The sequence below is a fragment of the Molossus molossus genome, unplaced genomic scaffold, assembly GCF_014108415.1.
Source record: "Molossus molossus isolate mMolMol1 unplaced genomic scaffold, mMolMol1.p scaffold_m16_p_9, whole genome shotgun sequence".
NCBI classification, from domain to species: domain Eukaryota; kingdom Metazoa; phylum Chordata; class Mammalia; order Chiroptera; family Molossidae; genus Molossus; species Molossus molossus.
In genome coordinates, this window is record NW_023425403.1 from 19624290 (window position 1) to 19649261 (window position 24972).

General features: G+C 50.9%; 1 protein-coding gene across 1 annotated transcript; it reads right to left on the reverse strand.

Moving 5' to 3' along the window:
* Positions 1 to 11070: 11070 nt before the first annotated feature.
* Positions 11071 to 24962, reverse strand: DUSP4 (dual specificity phosphatase 4). Its single transcript, XM_036250361.1, has 4 exons — positions 24119 to 24962; positions 15374 to 15519; positions 14161 to 14380; positions 11071 to 13625 (listed from the first exon to the last, which is right to left on the reverse strand). Exons 1-4 carry the CDS (start codon positions 24525 to 24527, stop codon positions 13240 to 13242), a joined length of 1161 nt encoding a protein of 386 aa, XP_036106254.1. The 5' UTR covers positions 24528 to 24962; the 3' UTR covers positions 11071 to 13239.
* Between the last annotated feature and the right edge of the window lie 10 nt (positions 24963 to 24972).

Below are 24972 nucleotides of genomic sequence, written 5' to 3' on the forward strand. Positions count from 1 at the left end.
TCCTGTATGTGGACAGCAGTTAGCTCTGTGTGCTCACCTCAACCTGCCCAACCTTAACCAGCTGACCCAGAACTCAGAACCCCCAGCCTTCCCGCCTGTCCGTGCCCTGTGCTGGAAGCACCTTTCCCCGCCTCCGCGCCCCGTGCGCGGTCCGAGGCTCAGCGGTGGCGGGGGGAGCCCAGGTTCCTCTCCGAGGGGTCTGAGCCCTGGGCCGAGGCCGACCTCGCAGGAGTTACCAGGGCGCCCGGGTCCGCCCTACCTGCTGCTCGGGGTCTCCTGCCCTCCGCCTGCCGTGCTGCCTCGGGTGAGGGACATTAAGTGCCTAGCAGTGCCTGGCATATAGGACTGGGACATTGTTTCCTTTTCTCCTCCCCGTTCCCGTGCCTAGTGAGTCGTCAGACACCTAACTGGAAGCTAGAATTCTCTTCTCTCCGACTTCTTTGCCAGCGGGATTGTCAGAGTCGCGAGGAGACATAAAGTAAGTACTTGGAAGCGCTCCAACAACCCTGCAAATAACAATAGCTCTTACTGAGCCCAAATGTGAACCAGGTACTTTGTATACATTTCCCAACAACCCTGCAAAACAGGTATTTTAATCCCCACTTTACAGAGGAAGAAACTGGCGCTCAAAGTGGTGAAATGATTCATGTCCCAGAATTCACTCCACTGTGGACCGACTGCCGTGGCCTCCACAGCCTGACCACGGACGGAGCGAGTGGACGCAGGAGTGGGAAGCGGGGTGCGCTGCCGCGGGGTTCCTTAGCGGGTCTCGTGAGAAGATCCGATTCTAAGTGCCGTTAGACACGGTGCTCTGCTTTGGTCACTGCTGTGTTCGAAAATAGAAATGATCTGACCTGTGCATGAAAAGCAAGTGGAATGTAAAATAAACAACTCGAGATGGCAGCACCTTGGCTTGGTTACGGATACGGAAGAATTCCAAAGGCCTGCTCTTCGAGTTCAGAACTACGTGGGTCGGAGGGACTGGGACGTGTGTGTAGGGGGTTATAAATCACTTGCGGATTGGATTTATTTTCTTCAGAAAGTTACTAGAAAACTAAATCCTATGACTGCAAAGGGGTGGTACTTTCTGGGCAAATTTGAAGAACTGTTTTTGAAGAACTGTCGACATTGAGTGCCTGGTGGTGATCACCCAGCGTCTCGAGTTAGGGGTGGCTCACCGAATGGTGTTGGCACTTGTAAACCTTCATCATTTGGCACAGTTTTCTCCTCGTGATTTCAGAGTCATCAGTACTGTGGCCCCCAAACGGAGGGGCATGTGGTTCTACGTTACAAATAATAAAGGTCATCTGTTCCCATTAGGAACGGGACCTAGCTGCCAGGTGTACTGGTTGGCATCTACCTTGAAGACCTGGACTGAGAAACAGAAGGGGAAGGGGGTGATGTGTATGTATCTTCATTTGACTAATTCCCACCTGTCATCGTGCTAATAAACGACTCAAGTAAGACAATAATATATAGGTAACATTTTCATTTTGTTAATATGATTCTTGGCATACTTTTCCTGGCCAAAAACTGATTTGTAAAGTAGGTCTATTCATCTTGACTTGCCCGATTCCGCTTACAGATCAGGAGAGTGATGCAGCGGGGGGGGGGGCGTGAACCACTGGGGGCATGGGGGGAGGGGGGGGCTGGAGTCGGGAAACCCTGACGCCGTCCCCACTGAAGTGCTTCACAAGTCCCAGGAATTCTGTGGAGGCTCTAAGTCGCTGCTTTCATGTCGGCCGAGGAGGAAGACCGTCTGCCAAGTAATTACTTAACAGGAATATTTGGAAGATGTACAAGGTGATACCAATCAAATGCTGTTGCGATCCTGGAAGAAGGTGAAGTGGAACGAGAAGTAGGTGATGGGATAGTCTGTTTAGTGCAACAAGTTTGCCCACGGCCGGTGGGGGTTGAGGCCACCGGCACGGCCATCCGCCTGCGTTCTCAGCCCGGCGCTGTCACTTACTAGCCGTGTGGCCGTGGGAATCTCTTACCTGTCCTGTGTCTCTGATCCCAACTATTTCCTGGAGTTATCATGGGGATTAAAGAGCTTTGTGCTGGCTGGAAGCCGGCTGCGGCAGAGTGGAGCTGGACTGGCGACAGCAGCTGTGGTGTGGGCTCTGGTTACTGGTCCTCCTGAGGGCAGGACTGTTCAAGAGCGAGGCTCCAGCATGCGTCAGAATGGTTTCTTCTTCCTTCCGAGCCAGAAGCACGAGGAGATTGTTCTGTTTTCTGTGGGAACCTGTTAGAGATCCTGGAAATAAATCTCACAGAATTACGTGTCCCCCACCCATGACTGGGTCCCCCTGGAGTTGTTAGCTCCCAGGATTATCCACCTTGAGCCTCCAGCAATTCGTGAATGATAGTCTTGTTTTCCTACCCCGCCCTGGTTCCCACAGCAGTGTCGGTCGCGTGCGGCATCTCCGGTAAATTGTTATATTCTGTGTTCGCCTGTCAGTCTCCGATCTGAGGGACAGTAGTTTCCCTGCTTTCTTACCTCTCTTCGGTATCCTGGAAGAGCTGATTTTTCTGTTCAGCCTTTTACATGTTGTTAAGACAGAGTGGCAACTTCCAAACTCTTAGCTGCAGAATTGGGAACCCCACACCGCAATGCCTTTAAAATGCCCCAAAAGAATGATCCGTGAGAGAAGGAAATTGGCAAGCTAAGCTCCATTAAAGTTAAAAACTTCTGAGAAAGACTGGAGAGAATGAGAAGACAAGCCACATACTGGGAGAAAATATTTGCAAAAGAAAGACATCTGATTGAGAACTGATGTGCAAAACATACAAAGAAGTCTTTAAAGCTCAATATTGCCTGGCCAGTGTGGCTCAGTGGTTAAGAGTGGTGGCCTGCTCACTGAAGGGTCGCAGGTTTGATTCCTGGTCAAGGGCACATACCTGGGTTGCAGGTTCGATCCCCGGCCCTGGTCAGGGCCAGTGTGGGAGGCAACCAATTGATGTGTTTCTCTAACATCGATGTTTCTCTCTTTCTCTCCCCCATCCTGTCCCTTCCACACTCTCTAAACTTTAATGGGAAAAATATCCATCCTTGGGTGAAGATTAACAAAAATAAATAAAATAAAACTCAATATTAAGAAAATGAACAACCCGAGTGAAAAATAACCCAAACCTGTATATCTCACCAAGATAGACAAATAGCATATGAAAAGCTGTCTAACATCGTATGTCATTAGGTCATTGCCAATGAAAACCTCGAGACGCCATCACGTACCTCTTAGAATGGCCAGACTCTGGGAGGCTGCCGATGCCAAGTGCTGGTGAGGGCGCAGAGCTGCGGGAACTCGCACTCGCTGCTGCTGGGAGTGCAAAACGGTGCAGCCACTTGGCGAGACACTTTGGCAGTTTCTTACAAAACTAAACACATTCTTACCATATGATCCAGCAAGCATGCTTCTTGGTATGTGAAAACACGTGCACACAAATGCTTATAGCAGCTTTACTTACAACTGCCAAAACTTGGAAGCCACCGCCCTGGCCAGTTTGGCTCAGCGGTTAGAGCGTCGGCCTGTGGTCTGGAGAGACCCAGGTTCGGTTCCCGCTGAGGGCACGTACTTCGGTTGCAGTTTGTCCCCGGTCCTGGTTGGTCATGCGGGTGGCAGCCACTCGATGTGTCCCTTCACATCGAAGTTTCTCTCTCTCTCTCCCTTCCTCTCTCTCCCGCCCACTCTATCTGTACAAAAAATGGAAAAATATCCTCGGGTGAGGATAAAAAAAAACAAAACTTGGAAGCCACCAAGATGTCCTTCAGTAGGCTAAAAGATAAATAAACTGGTACATCCACACCATGGACTATTATACAGGAATGAGCTATCAAGCCATGAAAAGATATGGAGAAAATTTGCATGTCACTAAGTGAAAGAAGCAGATTTGAAAAGTCTACACACTGTGATTCCAACTGTATGACAGTCTAGAAAGGCAGAATTATGGAGACAGTTCAAAGAGCACAGAGAATTTTTAGAGCAGTGGAAATACTCTGTATGAGACAGTGATGGTAAATACATGGAATGCATGTCAATATACATTTATCCAAACCCATAGAATGCACAACACCAAGAGTGAGCCCCAGTATAAACCACAGCCTTTGGGTGACTGTGATGTGTCCATGTAGGTTCATTACTTTAACAGATGTGCACTCTGGTGGGTATGTTGATAATGGGAGGTTGTGCATGTGTGGGGGTAGGAGGTATTTGAGAAATCTCCATTTTTCTGTAAAATTAAAACTGCTTTTAAAAAGTCTGTTTAAAAAGAGATAAGGGCCCTGGCCGGTTTGGCTCAGCGGTTAGAGCGTCGGCCTGCGGTCCGGAGAGACCCGGGTTCGGTTCCCGCTAAGGGCACGTACCTTGGTTGCAGTTTGTCCCCGGCCCTGGTTGGGTCATGTGGGTGGCAACCACTCGATGTGTCACTTTCACGTCGATGTTTCTCTCTCTCTCTCTCCCTCTCACTCTATCTGAACAAAATATCGAAAAAAAATGTCCTCGGGTGAGGATAAAAAAAAATAATAATAATAATAAAAAGAGATAAGGATGGCCTGGTTGATGTGGCTCAGTGGTTAAGCATCGACCCATGCTCCAAGAGGTTGCCAGTTCGATTCCCAGTCAGGGCACATGCCCAGGTTGTAGGCCCGATCCCCAGTGCGGGGCATGCAAGAGGCGACCAGTCGATGTTCTCTCTCATTGATGTTTCTGTCTCTCTCTCTCCTTCTCCTTTTTGCTCCCTCTAAAAATCAATAAAAAAAAATTTTTTTTAAAAGAGATAAGGATAGTAAAGTATGTACAATCAAAGTAAATAGATAGATGATAGATAGATAGATAGATAGATGCTTCCTCTTTTAGTTAAGAGGAGACATAGAGATATACACAAAGAAATAAATATCAGATAAATAAAATTAGTTCATTTGGCCTGTCAACTTTCCTTTGCTTTAAAGAGGTGAATAACACAAACATGTATTGAAGTATCCTGGTATTTTTAATTTGTTTGAAACTGCAGAGATCAGAGGGGAAAATCAAATAGTGCTTGTTTTCCCACCTTGAACTTGGAGGCTGGTTTTATAGGCCAGCACCCCAGAGTTCAGACCCAGGAGCATCAGGAAGGAAGGGGAGCAGCTGGCGGGAGCGCCCCAGCCACAGGTAAGCAGCTTGGTTCTTTGTCCACATATTCCTTAAAATAAAGCAGGATAGTATATAACCAAAAGAACGGAAAGCAGGCCCGCAAACAGATATTTCTTCAAAAAAACAAGGAGAAGCAATGTCGAAAGACAAATGATAAATGGGGGCAAAGGTTTGCAATTCATACTATGGACAGATCTCCTTCATACTGAAAGCCTTCCCAAAAATATGTGAGACAGAAAATCAGGTAAAAGTCATGAACATGCAGTTCCTAGAAAAAATACAAATGTTTCTTGAATATATAAAAATGCTCAATCTTGCCCTGGCCAGATTGGCTCAGCAGTTAGAGCATCGACCTGCGGTCCAGAGAGTCCCAGGTTCGGTTCCCGCTAAGGGCACGTACCTCGGTTGCAGTTTGTCCCCGGCCCTGGCTGGGTGGTGCAGGTGGCAACCACTCGATGTGTCCCTTTCACATCGATGTTTCTCTCTCTCTCTTCCTCTCTCTCCCTCCCACTCTATCTGAACCAGAAAATGCAAAAATGTCCTTGGGTGAGGATAAAAACAAAAAATGTTCAATCTCATAGAGAAATGCAAGTTACCCATCAGATTGACGAAACCCAAAAAGCTTTATAACGGAGTGTTGGGGAGCAGTAGAAAAGCGGGGGTGGGGGAGGGAGTACACGAACGTGCACACGTCTGTGTAACTGTATTGGGTGAGCACGTGACCTGGTAAAAGGAGACATGTACACTTGTTTTTGTTTTGTTTTTTCAGAAGTTTGATCTATGTGAATAAATTATATAAAGAACTAAAAATTAGGAGTGAACTAAATCATTTATCATTTGAATTGGAGGGATTTCCGCAATATCTGAGAGAACCAAGAAAACTGTATATTGCACGGTGTTGTTTTTATAGAGCAAACGATACCAATAAAATCCCTATATGTAGGTTAAACAGGTATAGATATAAGTGCTTTATACCATTATGCCATGTAGTACGTTGCATTGTAATCGACTGAGCATGCAGAGCTAAGGAAGGGCACGCTAACCGTGGTGCAGCGAGCGAGGTAAGTCCAAAGAAAGTATCCTTCAACAATATGTCTGATATTTTTTAAAGAAATACCGTGAGTGTATATTTTATTTATATATATGTATAATATATCTATACGTGTGTGTGTGTGTGTACATCTATCCAAAACATGGAACACAGAAACATCACCTATAAGTCATAAGAAAATATAACTATCATGACTCTCTGTCCATGAAATAGATTAGAGCGTGTGTGTGTGTGCGTTTGTGTAGATATATAGATATACAGGCGCATACACTCATAAACATATATAAAAAGATGGTCATGGAATGTTGAGGGTGGTGGTTTTAGAGATAATTTCAGATGTTTTGCTAATACTTTGATGTGTCTGAATTTTTCGATAAAGCTATTGTACGGTGGGAAGAGAAAAAATGGAAACAAGAATAATAGTTTTTTAAAAATCACATGGCTCAGAAATGTAAGGCCTCTCCCCTAACTTTAGAGTCTGGATCCAGGCGAATTGCTGTTTGGAACCTTACAGCAGGAGCAGTCAGGAAGGGGACAAGCTGTGATGGAGACAGGACTGCAGAGGTGCCAGTCTGCCAGGGCCTGTGCCCGGTGCCCCTTTGCTCAGACGCTGGAAGAGACTCTTGTCTGGAGCTGGAAACGAAGAGGACCAAGGGCAATGCCTCTCCCAGCTGCCTCTGCTCAAAGCAGTGGTTTGTAGATGAAGTGCAGTCACCTTGCTGCAAGCAAATATCCAGAATCAATTTGTGGCCTAATTGCAGAATTCATCCTATGCACAGTTATATTTCTATTATTTAATGGTTGAGTTTTCTCTACGAATGAAAGATAAATCCCGTCTGTTACTTAGAATGAAAAGGAGACACACAAAGACACGCCAGGCAAATGCTAACTAAGTGAATGTGGCTTTGCGCCACCGACCCAGACAGAGCAGAATGGAGCATCACACGAACCTATGAGCCACGAGAAGCCCCAGCACCCCACTCTGCATGCAGCGCAATGTCAAAACGGGTGAAGCAGAACGGAAAATCTTCCACCGATTCTGACTTTATCAACTCCTCATATTTTTAATACATCCCTCTAAGGAACTAATAAGACAAAAATAAATAAGAATACCAGGGTGTTGAATATTCTCTGTAACTAACTTAATGTATAAAACTTGGCACCCAAAACACAGTGCACATTCTTTTTAAATGTCCTAGAAACATTTACAATTGGCTTGTACGCAACCACGAGAAACCTCAAACTGCAAAACGTAAACACCAGACAGGCCACATTCTTTGACCACCGTGCAACAAGACTGTAAGAGTCACACAGAACAGTCAAAATGACAAAAACCTAGCCACTTGGAAGCTCAGAAATACTCTCCTATACCAGCGATTTTTAACTAGTGTGCTGCAAAAATTCTTTTTATTGTTATTACTTTTAGCCTTACCCGAGGACATTTTTGCATTTATCTTCAGATAGAGCAGTAGGAGAGAGGGAGAGAGAGAAACATCGAGTGGCCCCCACCCACACAACCCCAACCAGGCCGGAGACAAACTGCAACCGAGGTACGTGCCCCTAGAGGGAACCGAACCCGGGACTCTCTGGTCCTCAGGCCGACGCTCTAACCGCTGAGCAAAACCAGCCAGGGAATATTTTTATTATTTTTTTAAATGTAATTTTTCCATCACCATTCATTTATCCCCTCTGCCCCGTTCCACCTGCACCCCCCCCGCCCCCCCACACACAATCACCACTCTGCATTGACTATTTAGTCAGGGGCTCTGACCTCTTTCCCTTACCTTGCCAAATTTAAAAAAATGGCAACGGCCAACATAACAATAGCAGTCCAGTGTGAATTAATCAAAATTATACCTTTTTTTTTTTTTTAGTCAGATGGGCAAAAAATATATTCCTTGTGATGCTGCAGAATTTCAGTAATTAGTTTATTTGTGCCATGAGATGAGAAAGGTTGAAAATTGCTGTCTTATACCATTCTTAAGCTAAAGAAGAAATAAAAAGTGAAATTTTATGCTATTTACAAATAAAGAATTGGTCCACATGATCAAATAATATGCAGCCATTGAAAAGGGCAGACTGGGGGCAGGCAGTGTGCCCTGAGATGAGGAAGCGGGCGGCCCGGTGCGAGCACCCCGTGGCTAGGGGGGTCTGAGCACCCCGTGGCTAGGGGGTCTGAGCACCCCGTGGCTAGGGGGTCTGAGCACCCCGTGGCTAGGGGGGTCTGAGCACCCCGTGGCTAGGGGGTCTGAGCACCCCGTGGCTAGGGGGTCTGAGCACCTTCGCTCTTTGGCCCCCGAGCCGTCCAGCGCCGTCCCTGCGGGCAGTCAGAGGAACCAGGACAGGCAGGCGGACAGGGACACCCGCGGGAAGATCTGGCGAACGCCTCCAATAGTATCCTTGCCAACACATAAATGGATAAAAGGCATAACTGAAAGTCTCAAAGTAATTTCACCAAACGTCCATTTTGGTTATTAAAAATAAAAGTGGGCTGGGGCCCTGGCCGGTGTGGCTCAGCGGTTGGAGCGGCCGCGGACCAACGAGTCGCGGGTTCCGATCCGGTCAAGGGCACGTACCCCGGTTGCGGTTGGTCCCTGGCTCTGGTAGGCGTGCGGGAGGCAGCCGGTCGATGTGTCTCTCACATCAGTGTTTCTCTGTCTCTCTCTCTCCCTTCCTCTTGCTCTGTCTGATGATAAATAGAAAAACTTGCTTGGGTGAGGAATAAGAAAAAGAAAGGAGCTGGGGGATATGGAGGAGGAACTTGCACTTTTTACTCATGTATTGGTGTTACTTGAATTTTGGGGTGGTGATCCTATTTTCATCTATTAAACATTGAACAGCTTATGAGTGTGTAATTGCATACCATAAAATTTACCCATTTGAAGCAATTCAATGTTATTTAGTAAAGTTAAGCCTTGCACAATGGCCACCAAGCAGTGACCTGAAGTCAGCTTGGGAACATTATCCAAGAAGAGGGGTGTCCCAGCGGTGGGAGTTCCTCCCACATTGTCGGGCTGTTTGAGACTGACACCCCCTGCTGCAGAGCCGTCTCCTGTGTGCCATCCTGTGCTGGGCACCAAGCAGATTCTCAGATGAAGGACACGTCCTGCCACTTGTCATTCAACTCTTTTTTGCTTGTTGTTAATACTCAGAGGATATTTTTTCCACTGACTTTTTAGAGTGGAAGAGGGAGAGAGAAACATCAATGTGAGACACATTGATTGGTTGCCTCCCACACATGCCCCAACCGGGGCCAAGGATTGAACCTGCAACCCAGGTATGTGCCCTTGACCAGGAATCGAACCCAAGACCCTTCAGTGTGAGGGCCAATGCTCTGACCATCAAGCACACTGGCCAGGAGCTCTTACCATTCAATTCTTCTTGCCAGCCACTCTGCCTAGAAAAATCAGATTCTTATAGATTCCTATCGGCCTTCTCCTGTCACCATCCTTGAGTGGTGGTTCAGGGAGCAAAAATGAGCTCACTGATTTTACCAGCCGTCTTCACTGTAGATATTACTAAGTGCAGGCTTATTAAATAACCCAGATCTCTCCACCCCGTCCAAGTCATCATAGCAGCAGTTTCCAAGGGAAGGATAAGCCAAGCCAGAAGTGGTTGAAAATGCATTTATTTTTTCATCAAATGATCTTTTTCGAGCAATAAATAAAAACAGACATGTTTACTTTTTCTAAAAAACAAAACCAAACAAAAAAATCCCCAAAACTATATACATTCTACAGAAATACAAGCATATCAAATGTAGAAATGACATCACTCTGAAAGATGGGGCTATTTACAGGAGTTACAAGTATTGCATTGCTCTGTCGTCAAGAAGCCTCTTCCGGATATGACTCATGAACTCTAAGGAAGGACAGGTTGCTCCTGGGGGGAGGTGTCTTCAAAGAGGTGAAACTCTCCATTCTTTTTGATAGACAAGGAGACTTTCAAGGGACAACATCAACATGCAGACGCTGTATTCAGTTCCCTGACAATGTTCCCCAGATCAGCTTCCAAGAAGCATGTAATTGTGCCCCCTTCAGGTCACATGCTCCTCGGGTTCCTGAGAAAAATCATCCTGACCTCAGCGGGGCTGGGACTGAAAATGAGACCAGGCTGAGCCAGGGACAAGCCCCTGGCTCTGATATCAAGACCCAGCCTCCAACAGCACCTTGCCATCCAGAGACCTCTTCCCAAGCCTGAGTTACACATGGAAAGCGCTTGGATGGCTTTGAAACATGCTGATGCCTGGGTCCCTCTTGCAGAAATCCCGGTTTAACTGGTCTGGGATCACCTGATAGCAGGGTTGTCTAAGCTCCCCAACTGATGGGAGTGGGCAGCCAAGGGGCACCACTGCTTTAAGAGGGGCTTGGTGGCCAACAGCCCCTTCCCTTCACATTGAATCAACCTCCCCAGGGTTTTACATTTTCCTCATGGCTTCCCAACCCTGTCGAAAACTGCCTGGAATCCACCCTGCAGTGAGCACCCGAGGACAATGGCCTCAGGAGGGAATGACTGAAGCGGGGAGTCCTGAGCTCCCGGCCACCTGCACAGTGACTGCAGACTAATCCCGCTCCGTGGGGAAACCAAGCCCCTTTCCTTTGGTGCTCCAGTCACCTTTGGGTCGCCCGACTCTGAAAAGGGACCGGCAGCTCTCCTTAGTCTCTCTAGAAGAGGCAGAGTCTACTGACTCAGAGCCAACCGCACAGTTGATAACCAGGGAACGTGGCAATGCCATCTGGACATCACGGAAATGTCACATCATCAGAAATCACTTCATGGGAGGGAGGGATGTCTGTTGAAACATTTGGACTGGCCCTGTGGTCATGTCTTCATTAGAGCTATTCCAAGTCATCAAAGTGGCTTCTGATGGGAGAATAACAACCCCAACCCCAACCCCCCCTTTTCCAATCAAGCCAAGTTCCTACTTTATTTCTTAGAGGTTGGGACTCACATTATTATCAAGTACACAGAAAATGGCTTTACGGTTTGAGATTTGTGCTAGAAGACTTGAATTAGAAAGCAGGGGAAGACGTGCCTAGGCTGGTCCCTGTGGTTGGAATTGTCCGGGAAAGCAGAACACATAGGTTTTGGCAAATGTATACCCCTTCTAGAAAAAGTTAATCTGTTCCAGGCTACTTTCCCTCCCCCCTCAGGCTGCCCCTCCTCCTAGGCCTATTCACTGTTGGAATCCGAGGCTTTGGCAGCTGCAGAAGCCCCTCAACCTCATTTATCATGAAACGTGAGTGACTTCCAGGAATGAAGGAAAAGTGGGAATGTTCAAGCTGTGCTGTCTCTAAATAGTCCCACTGTCCAGGAGCCCCGACCCCCCCACCCCTCACTCCTGGAGAAGGAGGGAGCCTCGGGCTTTCCTAAAGTTAGGGTTCAAGAACTCTGGCACCACTCAAAGACTGGGCCTGACAAAGGCAGGACGGACGATGCCGACACAAGTTCGCGTTCACAGAAGGAGACGTAACGAGGCAGGTGCTCTCTGGGCTGGCGGGCTGAGAAAACACATTCCCACACCACTGGCATGGAGGCTGACGTCACTTACGGGTGAGCAAGAATGTCCACTTAGATCTAGACTCTCAAAGGGCTAAGGAAAAAAAATGCTCTAATTTCTAGACAAGTTTGCAATGACCTCTAATCTGGCACTCCATGACAACACTGTCCCACAAGACTACAAACGCAATGACAAGTAGCTGGTTCCCTTCTCCCTCCCCCAAGCCCAACCCGAAGAAAACATCCTCCTCCCTCCAAAAGCCATTCCATTCGGAAAGCCCTGCAAATGGCATTATCCCGAGAGAGGACCCTAACATGGCACTGAGCGCCCGCAGTGCCCGTCCCGGGAGCCCAGCAGCCAGCTCCCAAGCGAAGTGTCTGCCCCAAGTCCTCACTCACACTGCTGCCACCCGACATCCGGGAGACCCGAAATGTGTCCACTCCCTTCTTCTCACTCAAGGGGGCCTTTGAAAATATTCACCTAAACCAGGGATTTGAATTTGTTGGTTGCACTTCATCCCAAGTAAACCCCTAAAATTAAAGTCTTCAATGTACGCAAAAGAGAAACGGTGGTGTTTCCACTGAAAAAGGGTGTTTCCGGCGTGTCTCTAGTTGGCTGGTTTCCCCCAACGGCCTTGCCAAAGGGGTCACCGTAGGAAAATCTGCACTGCACCCAAGTTTTCAGGAGCACCTAGTATGGTATGGCATTTGTCACAGGTGACCTACAAGTCCTCAGGCAGGTCTATGAGGGAAATGCTCCCACCGCCAAACTGAATTGTTGGGCATCAAAGAACAGGCTGTGGTTGTGGCTGAGAATCATCAGCGTCCAGGTGCCCGGGAACCAGCGTCCACAGTCACTGCAAAGTCGTCCCTTTCTTCCTCCTCCCACCCAGCCCTGCCTGCTTCTCGGTGACCGGTGCAGGGGGGCGGTCACTTCCCAACCTCAGGTACCACTGCCGACCTAGCCGCTGCGCCCGTCCACTGCCGGGAGACCCCCTGGACTTACATACTCCGTGGAAATTCTTAATAAATACTTTATTTATTATTAAGCATAGTTATTCACCTGTTTGTGACTTGGAACGGAAAGCCATGTCCTCGAAGATTTCTTTAGGAAAAATAATTCCTGGAACCTCAGCAACCAACCAGGGGCCGAGCACACAGAACCAGGCACTTCTGGCAAACCCGCTCCGTCTTGTCCCGTCCCTCCCTCGCCCTCCTGCCCAGTGACACCGGGCGGGCACATCTGCCAGGACCTGTGGGTTTCCTAACTTCAAGCCTTACTGCTTAAAAAAATGAGGTAAGAAATTCCTATCTGAAACGTAAAACCGACACGCACACCTAGCCCAGGTCTTGCCGCCCCGGAGGCCGCCGTTATTGCTGCAGGTTGGAGGGTTCTGCTTGTTTGCTGTGAAGATGTGTTCAGTCCTTATTGCCGTCGGCAGCCTGGGCGCCGAGGAGGGACGGGAAGGAGCTTGGACGCCGCCGGCTGCTCAGGCCCACTGGCTGCCCGCCCGCGGCCGCCCGTCTGAAGGCCCGGGTCTGGGGTCCCCAGCAGCCCTAACAGCTGGGAGAGGTGGTGATGGGGCTGTGCAGGTAGGGCAGGCTGCTGGGGGCCGCGTGCACGCCCACCGACACCGGGAAGCTGAACACGAACTGTGAGGTGGGCGTGGGGGTGGCCTTGCCGCGCTCGCGCAGGGGCCCCGACGGGCTGGCGGCCTCCACGGCGCAGGACGCGGCCAGCACCTGCGACTCGAACTGCAGCAGCTGCCCCATGAAGCTGAAGTTGGGCGAGATGATGCTCCGGCGCTGCTTGACGAACTCGAAGGCCTCCTCCAGCCTCACGCGCTTCTTCATCATCAGGTAGGCCAGGCAGATGGTGGCCGAGCGCGAGATGCCCGCCTGGCAGTGCACCAGCGCGCGCCCGCGGCGCTCCTTCACGGCGTCTGCGCGGAGGGGACCCGTCAGTGCCCGGCCGCGGGAGGGACAGGGGACTGGGCAGGTGTGGGAGGGTGGGGCACTCCCACTGAAGGGGGGGGGGGACCCAGGTGGAGGGACTGTAGAATCCCACCCCTTCTAGGCTGTTTTTGAGACTAAAGTAAACCCATGCACTGTGCTTGGAAAAACCGCATGCTAAACACCAATGCATTCAAGGGTTTCCATTTGCAGAAATAAAAACAGTGGCTCCGTTCTCTCTTTCTTTGTCTTCCTCCCCATCCCAGGAGCCTTATCATCTAGAAACCTGGAGACATGCAAGGAAAAAGTAACTGGCTCTACAAGCCAACGTGTTGCACCGGGGGTAGGATCAGATTTGCTGTCCCTTTCAAACACATGCAACAGGCAGATCTCCCTCTGGAGGATGAAGTGGGCGCAGGCACACCCACCGCCTCCTATCCCTCCTTCTCCCATGTAGGTTACAAGCGGTCCCTCTCATCCTGCCCAGCCCACCTTGGACCCAGTCCCCAGCCAGGGCCAGCCTACCAATGTATTCGATGGCTTCCATGAACCAGGAGCTGATGTCCGCCTTGTGGTTGTCTTCCACCGGGATGCACTTGTACTGATAGTGTCCCTCAAAGTGGTTTGGGCAGTCAGAGGAGACGTTCAACAGGGCCGTGATGCCCAGGGCGTCCAGCATGTCCCTCCGGGCAGCATGGTAGGCACTGCCGAGGTAGAGGAAGGGGAGGATTTCCACTGGACCCCCCTGCACCAGAGAGAGAGAACAAAGACCCCCAACATCATGAGTGCAAAGCAACCAGGAAAAGGGCTGGGTTGCTTGAGACGGGAGAAGTGGCTTTCACAGGCCCTGGGGAGATGCCTGGACACAGCCCTTCTAGGCTTCCCGTCATCCTGCTGGGGCTCCTGGAGGGAGCATGGGGCCCAGTGGGACCTCTCTAGCCTTGACTTGGCACCCTGCGGAGAACAGGTCAGGTAAAGCCTTGTTCAAGCAGCCCACGTCCCCGTGACAAATGGACAGACACAGTGCTGGCTTATCGCACCGTTTGTGACAGTAGGAGCTTACACCTGCTAAGCACCAAGCTATCTGTTGTGTGGTTTAGGGACTTACTTGGTTGGTTACTTCTTCACTTGGTACATCAAAAACAGATGCCAAGTCCGCCTCACAGACAAAGGGTGGGATCTTGGCAAAATTAGGTCACTTTGACTTAAATTCATGATCATTTTCTGAGTCCGATCAACCAGAGCAACCTGGGATTTGGGGAGCAGACTTGCTGGACTCCAGAGGTTCACCCCCTCCCTTGAAATGAAAAGGGCTGGAAGGGATGGGCTCGTAAGAAATGTAACGGCTCAGGCTGGTTTTCCTGGGGGAGGGTTGGCTGACCGTTTATGTCCACTTGGCATTTACAGTTGGTTCATAAACGGAGACAGCCTGACTGCTCTGGACTGGGGGCCACAGGCCGCGCCTTTAAAGAAAGGTGTTCTCTCGGCTTCCTACGGGCAGGTCGCAGGCTCCCAGTGTCCGCAGCCTCCCCGTCTGTCTGCACTAACTCTCCAGGAATCAGGGAGTCTGTCTGTATTTTTCCTCGAGTGAGGATAATAAAAAACGGAGGAGCAAGAACCCCAAGGAATAAATGGAATGTATCCCTAACCTACTTTATATCCCATTCCAGTACCAGGGTTCACCACATTCTCCCCAAAGCCCCTGAGAAGCAGAACCCGAGGAGAAGCCCCCACACACCTGGTCATGCAGTGGGGTTCCACAGGAGCTGCAGCCCAGGTCCAAGGCCTCGGCTGCGCTGGGCGGCACTGCGGGCGGGATGGCTGCCAGGGCCTTGGTTTTGGCACAGAACTCTGGATACTCAGAGGAAAACCTCTCGTAGCCACCTGTAAGGAGAAAGAAGTTCAGATTAATGGGGTCACTAAGCCAGCAGGAAACCACAAAGCACTTGAATCCAACCCCTGCACTGAGGGGAGAGGCTGGGAAGCTGGGCCTGGCTGGCTCTCCATTTGCCACTGGGTGGCGCTGTAAGCCCAAAGATAAAGGCTACTGAGCCTTTTCCAGGGACTCCGAGTCCATATTCGGCCAGGGCTGCATCCTGAAGCCTGGAAGGAAAGCTTTCCGGAGAAGGCTTTGGTTTAGGATGCAGACACACAGAGGAAGACGAGCAGAGGGTACGCCGAAGGGACTCTTTCCAGAGGAGCTCCTTGGGGTCACGACAAGGCATGCAAGAGGCAAAGGCCACTGGGTTTCCACGAGCACAAGAAACCTGCAGCTGGGCCCTGGCACCTGCAAAGATGTCTTTTGCTCTCTGGAGAGGTTCAGCGTGGGAGAGAAGGAAAAAAGATCACCCTGGCACCATCCCCTCTGGATCTCAGCAACAGAGCAGATGCCAGTCGCACAGCCTTGGGAACAGCTGTTCCATCAACAAGGAGCCAAAACGAGAGGAAATGGGCTTAAATCTAAATAAATCCCTCTTGCTACACACAGGTTCGGGGCAAGGGAGGATTTCCTGATCTGAGAGTTGCTAAGCCCTGCAATGGTTTTCTGTGGGATCACCTTCCGGGGAAGGGAGGTCTGGTAGGTAAAGAGAGATAAACTGATGTGGAACAGAGTTGGTGCCAAGCAGAGAGGCGCTGGCTGGGCGGAGGCGGGCAGGAAAACACTCCGGGAAGAGAAACGCCAGCCTCTGCCTCTGGTCTTGTGGTCTCGGGGACTCTGCTCCACGGGTAACTGACCACCTACTGTCAAGCTTTGCCCTGCTGGTATTTTCACTTTGTCGTTTCTGTAGGACCACAGAGAGCTTATAAATTAATTTAGTAGATGAAGGGGATCAAAACTTCCAGTTGGAAAGTAAAGAAGTCCTGAGGATGGAATGTACAGCAAGGTGACTGTAGTTATTAATACTGTGCTGCATATGGGAAGGTCGCTAAGAGAATAGATCTCAAAGTTCTTCTCACAAGAAAAACAATTTTAACCATGTACGGTGACAGGCATCAAGGAGATTACTGTGGGGGTCAAATATCGAATTATTATGTTTTACACCTGAAACTAATGTTACCTGTCAATTATACCTAATTTTTTTTCAATACCCACAAACTTACAAATAATTTATTCAGTAGGGCCTGCATGTTGTAGAATAACCATTCTAATAGACCCATTCACAACCGATGGTCATGTAGGTAACTAATACCTTTGAATCTTTTTTTTTTTTTTAATCCTTATCCAAGGATATTTTCCATTTATTTTCAGGCAGTGGAGAGGGAGAGGGGGAGGGGGAGGGAGAAACAGCGACGTGAGACACATTGACTGGCTGCCTCCTGCAAGCCCTGACCTGGGCTGGGGACTGAACTGCAACAGAGGAGCATGCCCTTGACGGAATCGAACCCTCGACTCTTCGGTCCATGGGCCGATGCTGCAGCCACTGAGCCCAACCAGTCAGGACGTACCTTTGCATCTTTATGACTAAGTGATATGGTGCCACTGTCCCCTGTGACGTTCACAGTAACCTTCCACTATGCAGACGCGTGACGGTTAGTCAGCCTCTTGCCCGGGATCCCGACCCTAGGAACTGCTTCAGGAAGGGAATGGTTCTGTGCCACATCCCAAGGCTCACAGAAACAGGGCGTGGTTTCCTCCTCTCTGGCCGGAGGCGATGCTCCCCTCCCTCCCTCGTTGGGATATAAATGGATAGCTCTCGGTCACAGGCACCTGCTGCTGCTGAGTCATACTGACCTGCCTCCCTGGACAGAGAACCTGCTGGGCCCACCCGGGCTGCTGGGGGCCTTCGTGGTGATCTCAGCACAGGAGGGTGGTCTCTCCCTCCTGTTATCACCCTCCCCATTCCCTTTCCTTATAAAGCTGCAGACATCACTGCCCCAAATGCAGTGAAGGGGGGAGGGGAGAGGAGCCCCGAAACACCTTAGCTGCAGTCCTCTGGGACAGGAAACTGTAAACCCTTCCTCCCCCTTTGGAGAAAGTAGGAAAGGAAATCGATCAACAAACCATGTTGAACACCTGTGTAAAAAGTCATCACGTGTGGCTCTATACTTCTAGAGGGTTTGAAAGCTATTAAAACACGTTTGTTTTCTTTTTTCCTAAAGAAATGTGAGGAATGAGCGGTGCCTTCCTAAGTCTCATCACGTGCAGTCAGAAGAGAGGTACCCACCCAGGAGCAAATGGTGAGGTCACAGGAATGCCAGGGCCGGGCTCCCAGGTCCCAGAGGAGGAGCGCCCTGTGGGCAGCAGAGGGGAAGGAGCCTCAGAGTGGCTGAAAGAATGTCCTTCTCGCGCTGGGAAGGCACCGCACAGGGCACCAGCCTGAAGCTCCGGAAGGGCACAGCCTTTGCAGTCAGACTCACAGGCCTGGGGCCGTCACGGAACTGCTCTGAGCTTCTTCAACCGTAAAAGGTGATGAAACATCCATCCTGGAGCCCTCTGAGGACTGACTGATCAGCCAGAGGGGGGCTGCATCAGCCGGGCCTCAGGAGACATCTAGGAGGGTTTCCTGTTTGGGCACCTATGAGGAGACTCCAGCATCCCTGGCAACTTGCAGACTTTGGGTTGCCTTCTCCTCCTGGGCTTTACCGAATTTTCCCAGTTGGAGTCTTGAGACCTGCTAGTTAGCCAGCAGGAGAGCAGGTTCCGCACTTCCTGAGCTGGAGGCCCCTCTGGGCCAGGGACATCGCTGCCCTCAAGCCCCACCATCAGTCAGCCAGGAGGGGCCGAACCCGAGTCCGCGGCTGCCCCTGGCGTGTGTGGTGGATGGAGGGACGAGACGGAGGTGACCCAGAGGCCAGGAAAAGACATATTGGAACAGGACAGAAGTCTGTTTCCCTCTAGGTTCGTGATGAAAATTAAAATGAATTGTTACTGTAGTTGGGAGTCACAAGACTGCTCCCAGACTTCCCAGTGCCTCCCCTCCCCACTTCCAAATCCGTGGAAACACCACAGCCCTATAAGAACTGGATTTAGATCACCAAGTTTTATCCAGAACTTATGAGAAGAAGGCTTGTTCCACCAGACACCATGGGCTGGGCTGGATCCGCTCCTCCTGCAGGTCCTGCAGGCAGAAGCACAGGCGTGGGCCCCGGAGGAGCGTGACCAGCAGTCTCTCCTAACCCCTCAGAATGGAAGGGTGTCAGACTGTCATCACCTCCAAATTCCCGAACAGCCACAACTTACTTATTTGCAAACTGCAAACTGACCTTAGTGCCCGAGATCTGCATTTTTATCTTCTGAAAACAATTCATAATAGATTCCACCTGTTTCTTCTACGTCCTATTAAGTGTCATCCCATAACATACTCGGAACTCATTTTGACCTATTTCTCCCATGTTCTTATTTGATGATATGCTTTCTAGACTTAAAATTCTATTTTCTCATCTTAATTTTAAAACTGGAGAGTTTAGGGGGAAGGGGATATAATTTTTCACCCAATTTTCTTGAAGAATAACTACATTTCCAGTCCACTCCCAGCTCTTCTGTTTCTCTCATGCACCCCACACAGCAAGGCACTTTTGGGGGGTTTGCTGAACATGGTGAGCAGCCAGCCTCCCGTCCAGGCAGGGCTGGGACAGTATGTGTGCAGTCTTCAGAAGGGACAGCTGATGTAGTGCTGGCACCGTCACCATAATGGGACCCTTAATGGGGTGTGTGATAGGGAAGAGTGTCACTGGTGGTGGCTAGGGTCATCGATCCAGGTGGCTGCTGCTTTTCCCCCATAAGAGTCAGAATATCACCCGTTCACAGTCAGGCCTCCTGGCCTTGCTGTCCAGAGATGTCATGTCAATACAAGGCAAACGTTGCCCAGCAAGAAAGTCTGGGGTCGTTTGAAGGTCATTTGGCTTTGAGAACTTCCCTGGCGGTGGGTGTTGACTAATAAGTGCCCATGTAATGCTGAGAGCAGTTTTTAAATTTTGCTTAAATGGGCTTCTCACCTTGGGACTCCACGCACAGGCCGGTCTGTCCTGGGACAGCTGGCTGACACCTAGCGCCACACTCAGGCTGGATCTTGATCTTGTTTGCAAGTCCCTCCCAGTCCTGTGCTATCTGCTTCGTTCAGCAAGCTGGCTTCCGCTCCAGGATCAACTTCTCTTCCTGTCCAACTTCCTCTTTGTTAGACGGGAGCTGTCTCCCAGTGAGGAAAACGGCTATCTCGTTTCAGATGTTCTGATTTTTTAAAGAAATTTCCTGGCTCCTTGAAAAAGGCCACCCCCTTTCTCTCCCCCTCCCTCCGTTTCTGTGCAGCCCATTTGGTGGTGCAGCCTACCTCTCTTATAAGCATCAAGGACAAGCCCAAGGGAGCTGTGATGGGCTTGATAACAAGGAAGTTTTCACTCTCAATGTACATGGACACCATGTCTTTAGCTACTTTTCTACTGAAAGCATCCAGTTCAAATGATGCAAAAAATAGTGAGTTTGCCTCATTCATTATAATTCTGTAACAAGTTACAAAAGGGTTAGACGTTTGTTAGGGCCTACCATTTCTTGTAATTCTACCAGTCCTTGACTGTCACAGGCATTGTGTCATATTTGTAAGAAGAAAAGCCAGTCCCTTTGGGCGCAGGAGGTGTGCAACCTCAGCATCCCCCCAGGGCTATGCTGTTTGATGCCACTGACATCCAGGGGACCTGGGAAGGGCCGGGCAAATGAGAACAGAGGGTGACAAGGCGAAGTGTGATGTCAGAGTCTGTATGGTCAGGCCTGGGGACTATAGGGTCCATGAGTTCCAATCTGGAGGGAGAACCTGGAATATCTAGCTGTCCTCCCAATTTCTCACAACAGCTTCAGGGCAGCTTTTATTTATTTGTTTACTTATTTGTTTACTTACTTATTTATTTACTTATTTATTTGGTACGTGCCCCTAGCCGCTAGGACCTAGCAGGAACTGAACCCGGGACTCTCTGGTCTGCAGGCCGATGCTCCAACCGCTGAGCCAAACTGGCCAGGGCTAGGGCAGCTTTTAAATCAGAACTTGAAGAACTGACAAAGGTCATGAGCTGAGATGAATTTGAGACAGGAAAAAAAGATAATATTTTTATACCTGAAATCTTCTGCATAACAGACTGATTTGTTATTTGGGGAATGTGAGAGTTAAAGAATGACTTCTATTAGGATAAGAAAATTCTCTTTTTGTGTTTCTCTGACCAAGGGTGGGGGGAGGGGGGGATGGTCTAAAACCCTAATCCAAAAATTTATGAGGGAGAAAGGGATTTGAGAGATGTGTACTGTAATAAAATCTGAAACTTCTAAACTGTCCCTAAAAATGCCTCACAGAATTTTAAATAAAATTAGCTTAAAAAAATAGTTTACCCCAATGGGAATTTTACTAGCAAAAAATGGTCAGAAAATGTAGTGACTTGAGTAACTGCTTTTAGCAAAACTTGGCAGCATTTTATTGATATTAAGTAAAGTTTACTCTTAACTATGAATTCTTGCCTGTGGTATTAGTTATTAACCATCTGCAATGAGTAACCAACCAACTGACCTTCAAAGAGACAGAAATAGAAAAATGTTAATTTTAAACACAATTAATTGGTAGAATTAGATAGCCTTAGGCCAGGAAGAATAATGTAACTTCTGAAAATACGCTGCTGTTTTTATTGTCCCTCCAGAATGGCGGAAACCAAGAATCGGATGCCTGGCTTGATGTCCAATCACTTTTACCCCACACCCACCACCACACATGAACCGATACACACAAAAAGGCCCATTAGCTGCAAAATAAAAGAGACAGCTCCAGCAGGAACCAAGTTACCCACCCCTAACCAATCCGGGCATTTACTAAAGATAGCTTAAGGATGTTTTCAAGGGTTTCTTCCCCTTTAGTTCCCTACCCCCTCCCCAAACCCCGCTGCCTCCACTCCACCGCCTTCAACTGGGGGCATTCACTGGTTTCCTCCCCCAGACTGCACATCCCCCCTGGGTGTGGGCAGACACTGCCCAGTTTCTTTCCGCCCTTACTTCGAAAGCCTTTCCACTGGAAAGCAAAAAGAAGAGGAACTGTATTAAGATGGCCTCAGCTTAGCACATATATGAAAATAAGCTCAGCTAATCTGACCCAGTGAAACAACCTCAAAGATATTCTAGCAGCAGCACAGAACAAGCTGGAAGAGCCTGCCACCTCTAACAATTTCAGCCTGAGGCTGCCAAGGCCGGCTCCCTTTGCTCAGGAAGAGCCGGCTGACTCTCCTGGCTACGCTCACGGCTTGTTTCTGAAGGGACAAGTTCAGCCTGAGACCCAGACACTCGCCACCGCAGAGGGAGGGTCTGTGGGCCTGGAGATGCCTAGGGTCGTCCTCCCCGCCTGCACCAGATCCGACAACAGGAGGCAGTGCAGACCTCCGGAGCTACTGCCCTCAGAACCTTCCTTTTCAGTTGGCTAGGCACCTCGCCAGCCGCCAGGGGACTGTCATTTTACCCAGAGGCTCCTCTTCTACCCAGTCTCACATTATTAGCATTTGCCTCGTGCAAAGCGGCCGGTCCCGGGGACGGCTCTCAGGAGTCTATCTGGCTCCGGGCTCTCCCGATGGGGTTCGGGGCGGGGGGACCAATGGGGTGCCATAAGGCGGAGGAGGAAACCTTAAAAATATGCCTCCCTCCCTGGGAGCGACGCCTAGGTGTCTGCAGGGCCGGAAGCCCAAGGGCCAAGATCCCAGAGCGGCCGCTCTAGGGCGGTCCCCTCCGGATTTCTTCCAGGAAGAAAAACAAAACAAAACGAACCCAGACTCCACGTGGGTCCGCCTTCTCTCCAGAAGGGTCCTCAGTTCAGAGGTCCCTAGAAGCAGGCATGAGCTGGGGCTCTAAATCAGGAGGGACAACAGAGCAGCACAGCACGGAGAACACCCCATTCATACCCTGCCGCTCAAAGCAATTTGCCGTACCCCCCAGCATCAGGCAAAGGAGGGCAGGCGTGCTCAGCTGCCTGGACCCCACGCTGCTGGTCTGACCAGGACCTGGACGCGGAAGCACGCGGCAGGGTTCCCGGGCACAGCTCCGCGCCCGGTCCTGGCGGTGCTGGCCCCTTCCTGGCACTTTCTCTTAAAGCGCTTTGAGGGGAAGGGAGGGGGATTGGGCTCCACCGGAGGTGCAAAAGGCAGCCTCACAGAGAAAGGAAAATCAGCAAAATCGCCTTAGTTCAACCACAGGTCAACAGCAGCATTTCCCCAGCAGCTGACAGGTCAAATGGCCAGGAAACAACTGCCCAGAACAAAGCACCCCGCTGTTCACCCGGGCAAGCCCGGCCCGTCGCCACGGAACAGTTTTGTGGTGCCTTTTGGAAGGGGCGGCGGGGAGAGGTTTCCGCCCTCCTCCCCCTACGATCGCCCTTCCTCTAGGGTGAACAGGTCGGGAGAGGAAAGGAAAGGAGGAAGGGAAGGGGCGAGGGGCGCCGGCAGGGGAACCGAGCGGCTCTTTGAAGGCCGGAGTCTGAACCGCCTCCCAGCTTCGGAGGCGAGGACCGGACGGGGCGAAAGAATGCGCGGAATGCGGCGGCGGGGGGCAGGGGCGCCTCGCGGCCAGAGGTGCCCTCACTCCACGAATCCGGCGGCTCTCACTCCGGGAGGGACGCGGAAGACAGCGGGCGGGCCCGGGCGGCAGGTGCGGCCAGCGCACCGTCCCTCCAGTTACTTGGACAGCACGCGGTCCTTTCTCGGTTTCTGACTTCCAGATTTCACAAAACCTCTCCTCCAAAGAGTTTCACCGGGGTTCTCTTAAATCAAGCATGTGCCTCCATCTGATCGTAGAGAATCGTATCTGAACAAAAGGTCGTACTCCTCCGCTGCCTGAATATTTGGGAGGCACTGCCCCGCCTTGCGTTCCCCAAATACTCGCACCTCACGCCTTCTGCGCCCGGAGCCAGGAGCCTGGGTATAGCTCCGCACGGCAGGAGTCAGCCACCTTCCGGGAGGAGCTCGGAGTTGGGCAGCAGGAGAGGAGATACAGATCGCTCCACGCAGTGTCCGCAACCTAATCTTCCTTGTGCATTTCCAAAGGGCTGGTTTAAGATCAAATCTGCGCTCACCATCCTTCACCCCTTTCCCCACCTCTCGGGTTCTCCGGGACGGACTCAGTGCAGAGCCCCGGCACGCCAAACCAACAGGCCTAACCTGTCCTAACCCGCACAGTGGCACTTGGGTGCACTTCCCTGGACTGAAAGGTGGGAAACGCAGAAGAGGCGCTTCGCCCGCAAGGCCAGACCGTTAGTTAGTGAGAGTAAACAAACGCAGAACTGCCAGGAAGGGTGCAGAATTGCAGGTGACGGAGAAAACGTGCCCTCACGGTCCTGAGGACTTCAGGAGCTCGCACTGCACACAAGCTCACAAACCCTTGCAAACCGGTGCACAGCAACGCGCACAAAGGAGTGCGCAGGGATCCCCGCCGCCACGAGTCCCTCCTGGCACTTCATCTCCCCGCTACTAGGGCGCAGATCGCCAAACCCCTCTACACCTCCCTTCCAGCTCGCGATCTGGCGCCTGCGTTTACCTTTGAGCAGGCAGATGTCGGTGCGCTCGGCGTTGCGGCGCAGTGCCTGCACCACCAGCGACACAGTGCTGTCCTCGCGGAGGCTCTCGGCGCGCGGGCTGCGCTCGTCGTAGACGATGACGGCCGAGTAGAGGCCGGATCGCAGGCGGGCGCGCACCTCCTCCTCGGCGGGCAGAATCTGCTCCAGGCTCACGGAGCCTTTGGCCCGCCGACGCACGATGGTGTTGCAGCGCACATTGACCGAGCCTCGGATGTAGCCCGCGCTGTGCGCCAGGAACGGTCTGCAGTCCAGCAGCAGGCACTTGCCGCCGCTCAGCACCCCCAGGGCGCCGCCGCCGTTCTCGTCCCGGTTCATCAGCCTTTTGAGCACGCTGCAGTCCATCTCCCGGAGCTCCTCCACCGTCACCATGGTGGCTGGGAACCGCCGCTGCTGGGCACACGAGGAGGCGAAGAACAGCCGGGACAGCTGGGCTATAGGAAAGGGCGGGTGAGGTCTAAGGCAGGGCAAGTGCAAAAGTGGCCTCAAACTTGGCCCTCAGGGGCTCCCACAGTTGACCCTCCTGTCCCCAGTATCCTTCCTTCCGCAGTCTCGCAGTCACAGAGCAGTCCAAACGGCCTCCAGCACCAGGCAGCAACGCGCGCGGTGCGAGGGGGAGGCGACTGTGGAGGGGACTGTGTTTACGGGCGAGGGCCAAGGGCTCCCTTCTGTTGTGGCCTCTTTGTATTTTGCCCGCTGTGCTGCTCCTGCTGCCGCCAGTGCCGGCGCTGTCGCTCGGCCGTAGTTCCCCACAAGCAGCCGGAGCTCGGAGCACAGCCCGAGCCAGAGTTTCCTCCTCGGCTTAGAGATTTATTAA

What these genes read in the sequence shown, in the direction of transcription:
- DUSP4 (XM_036250361.1), bottom strand. Translation starts at nt 24,527, where the DNA reads ATGGTGACGGTGGAGGAGCTCCGGGAGATGGACTGCAGCGTGCTCAAA. An exon ending in CGACATCTGCCTGCTCAAAG is followed by an intron (nt 15,520 to 24,118) that starts GTAAACGCAGGC and finishes TTCTCCTTACAG; the next exon opens with GTGGCTACGAGAGGTTTTCC. An exon ending in GAACCCCACTGCATGACCAG is followed by an intron (nt 14,381 to 15,373) that starts GTGTGTGGGGGC and finishes TCTCTGGTGCAG; the next exon opens with GGGGGTCCAGTGGAAATCCT.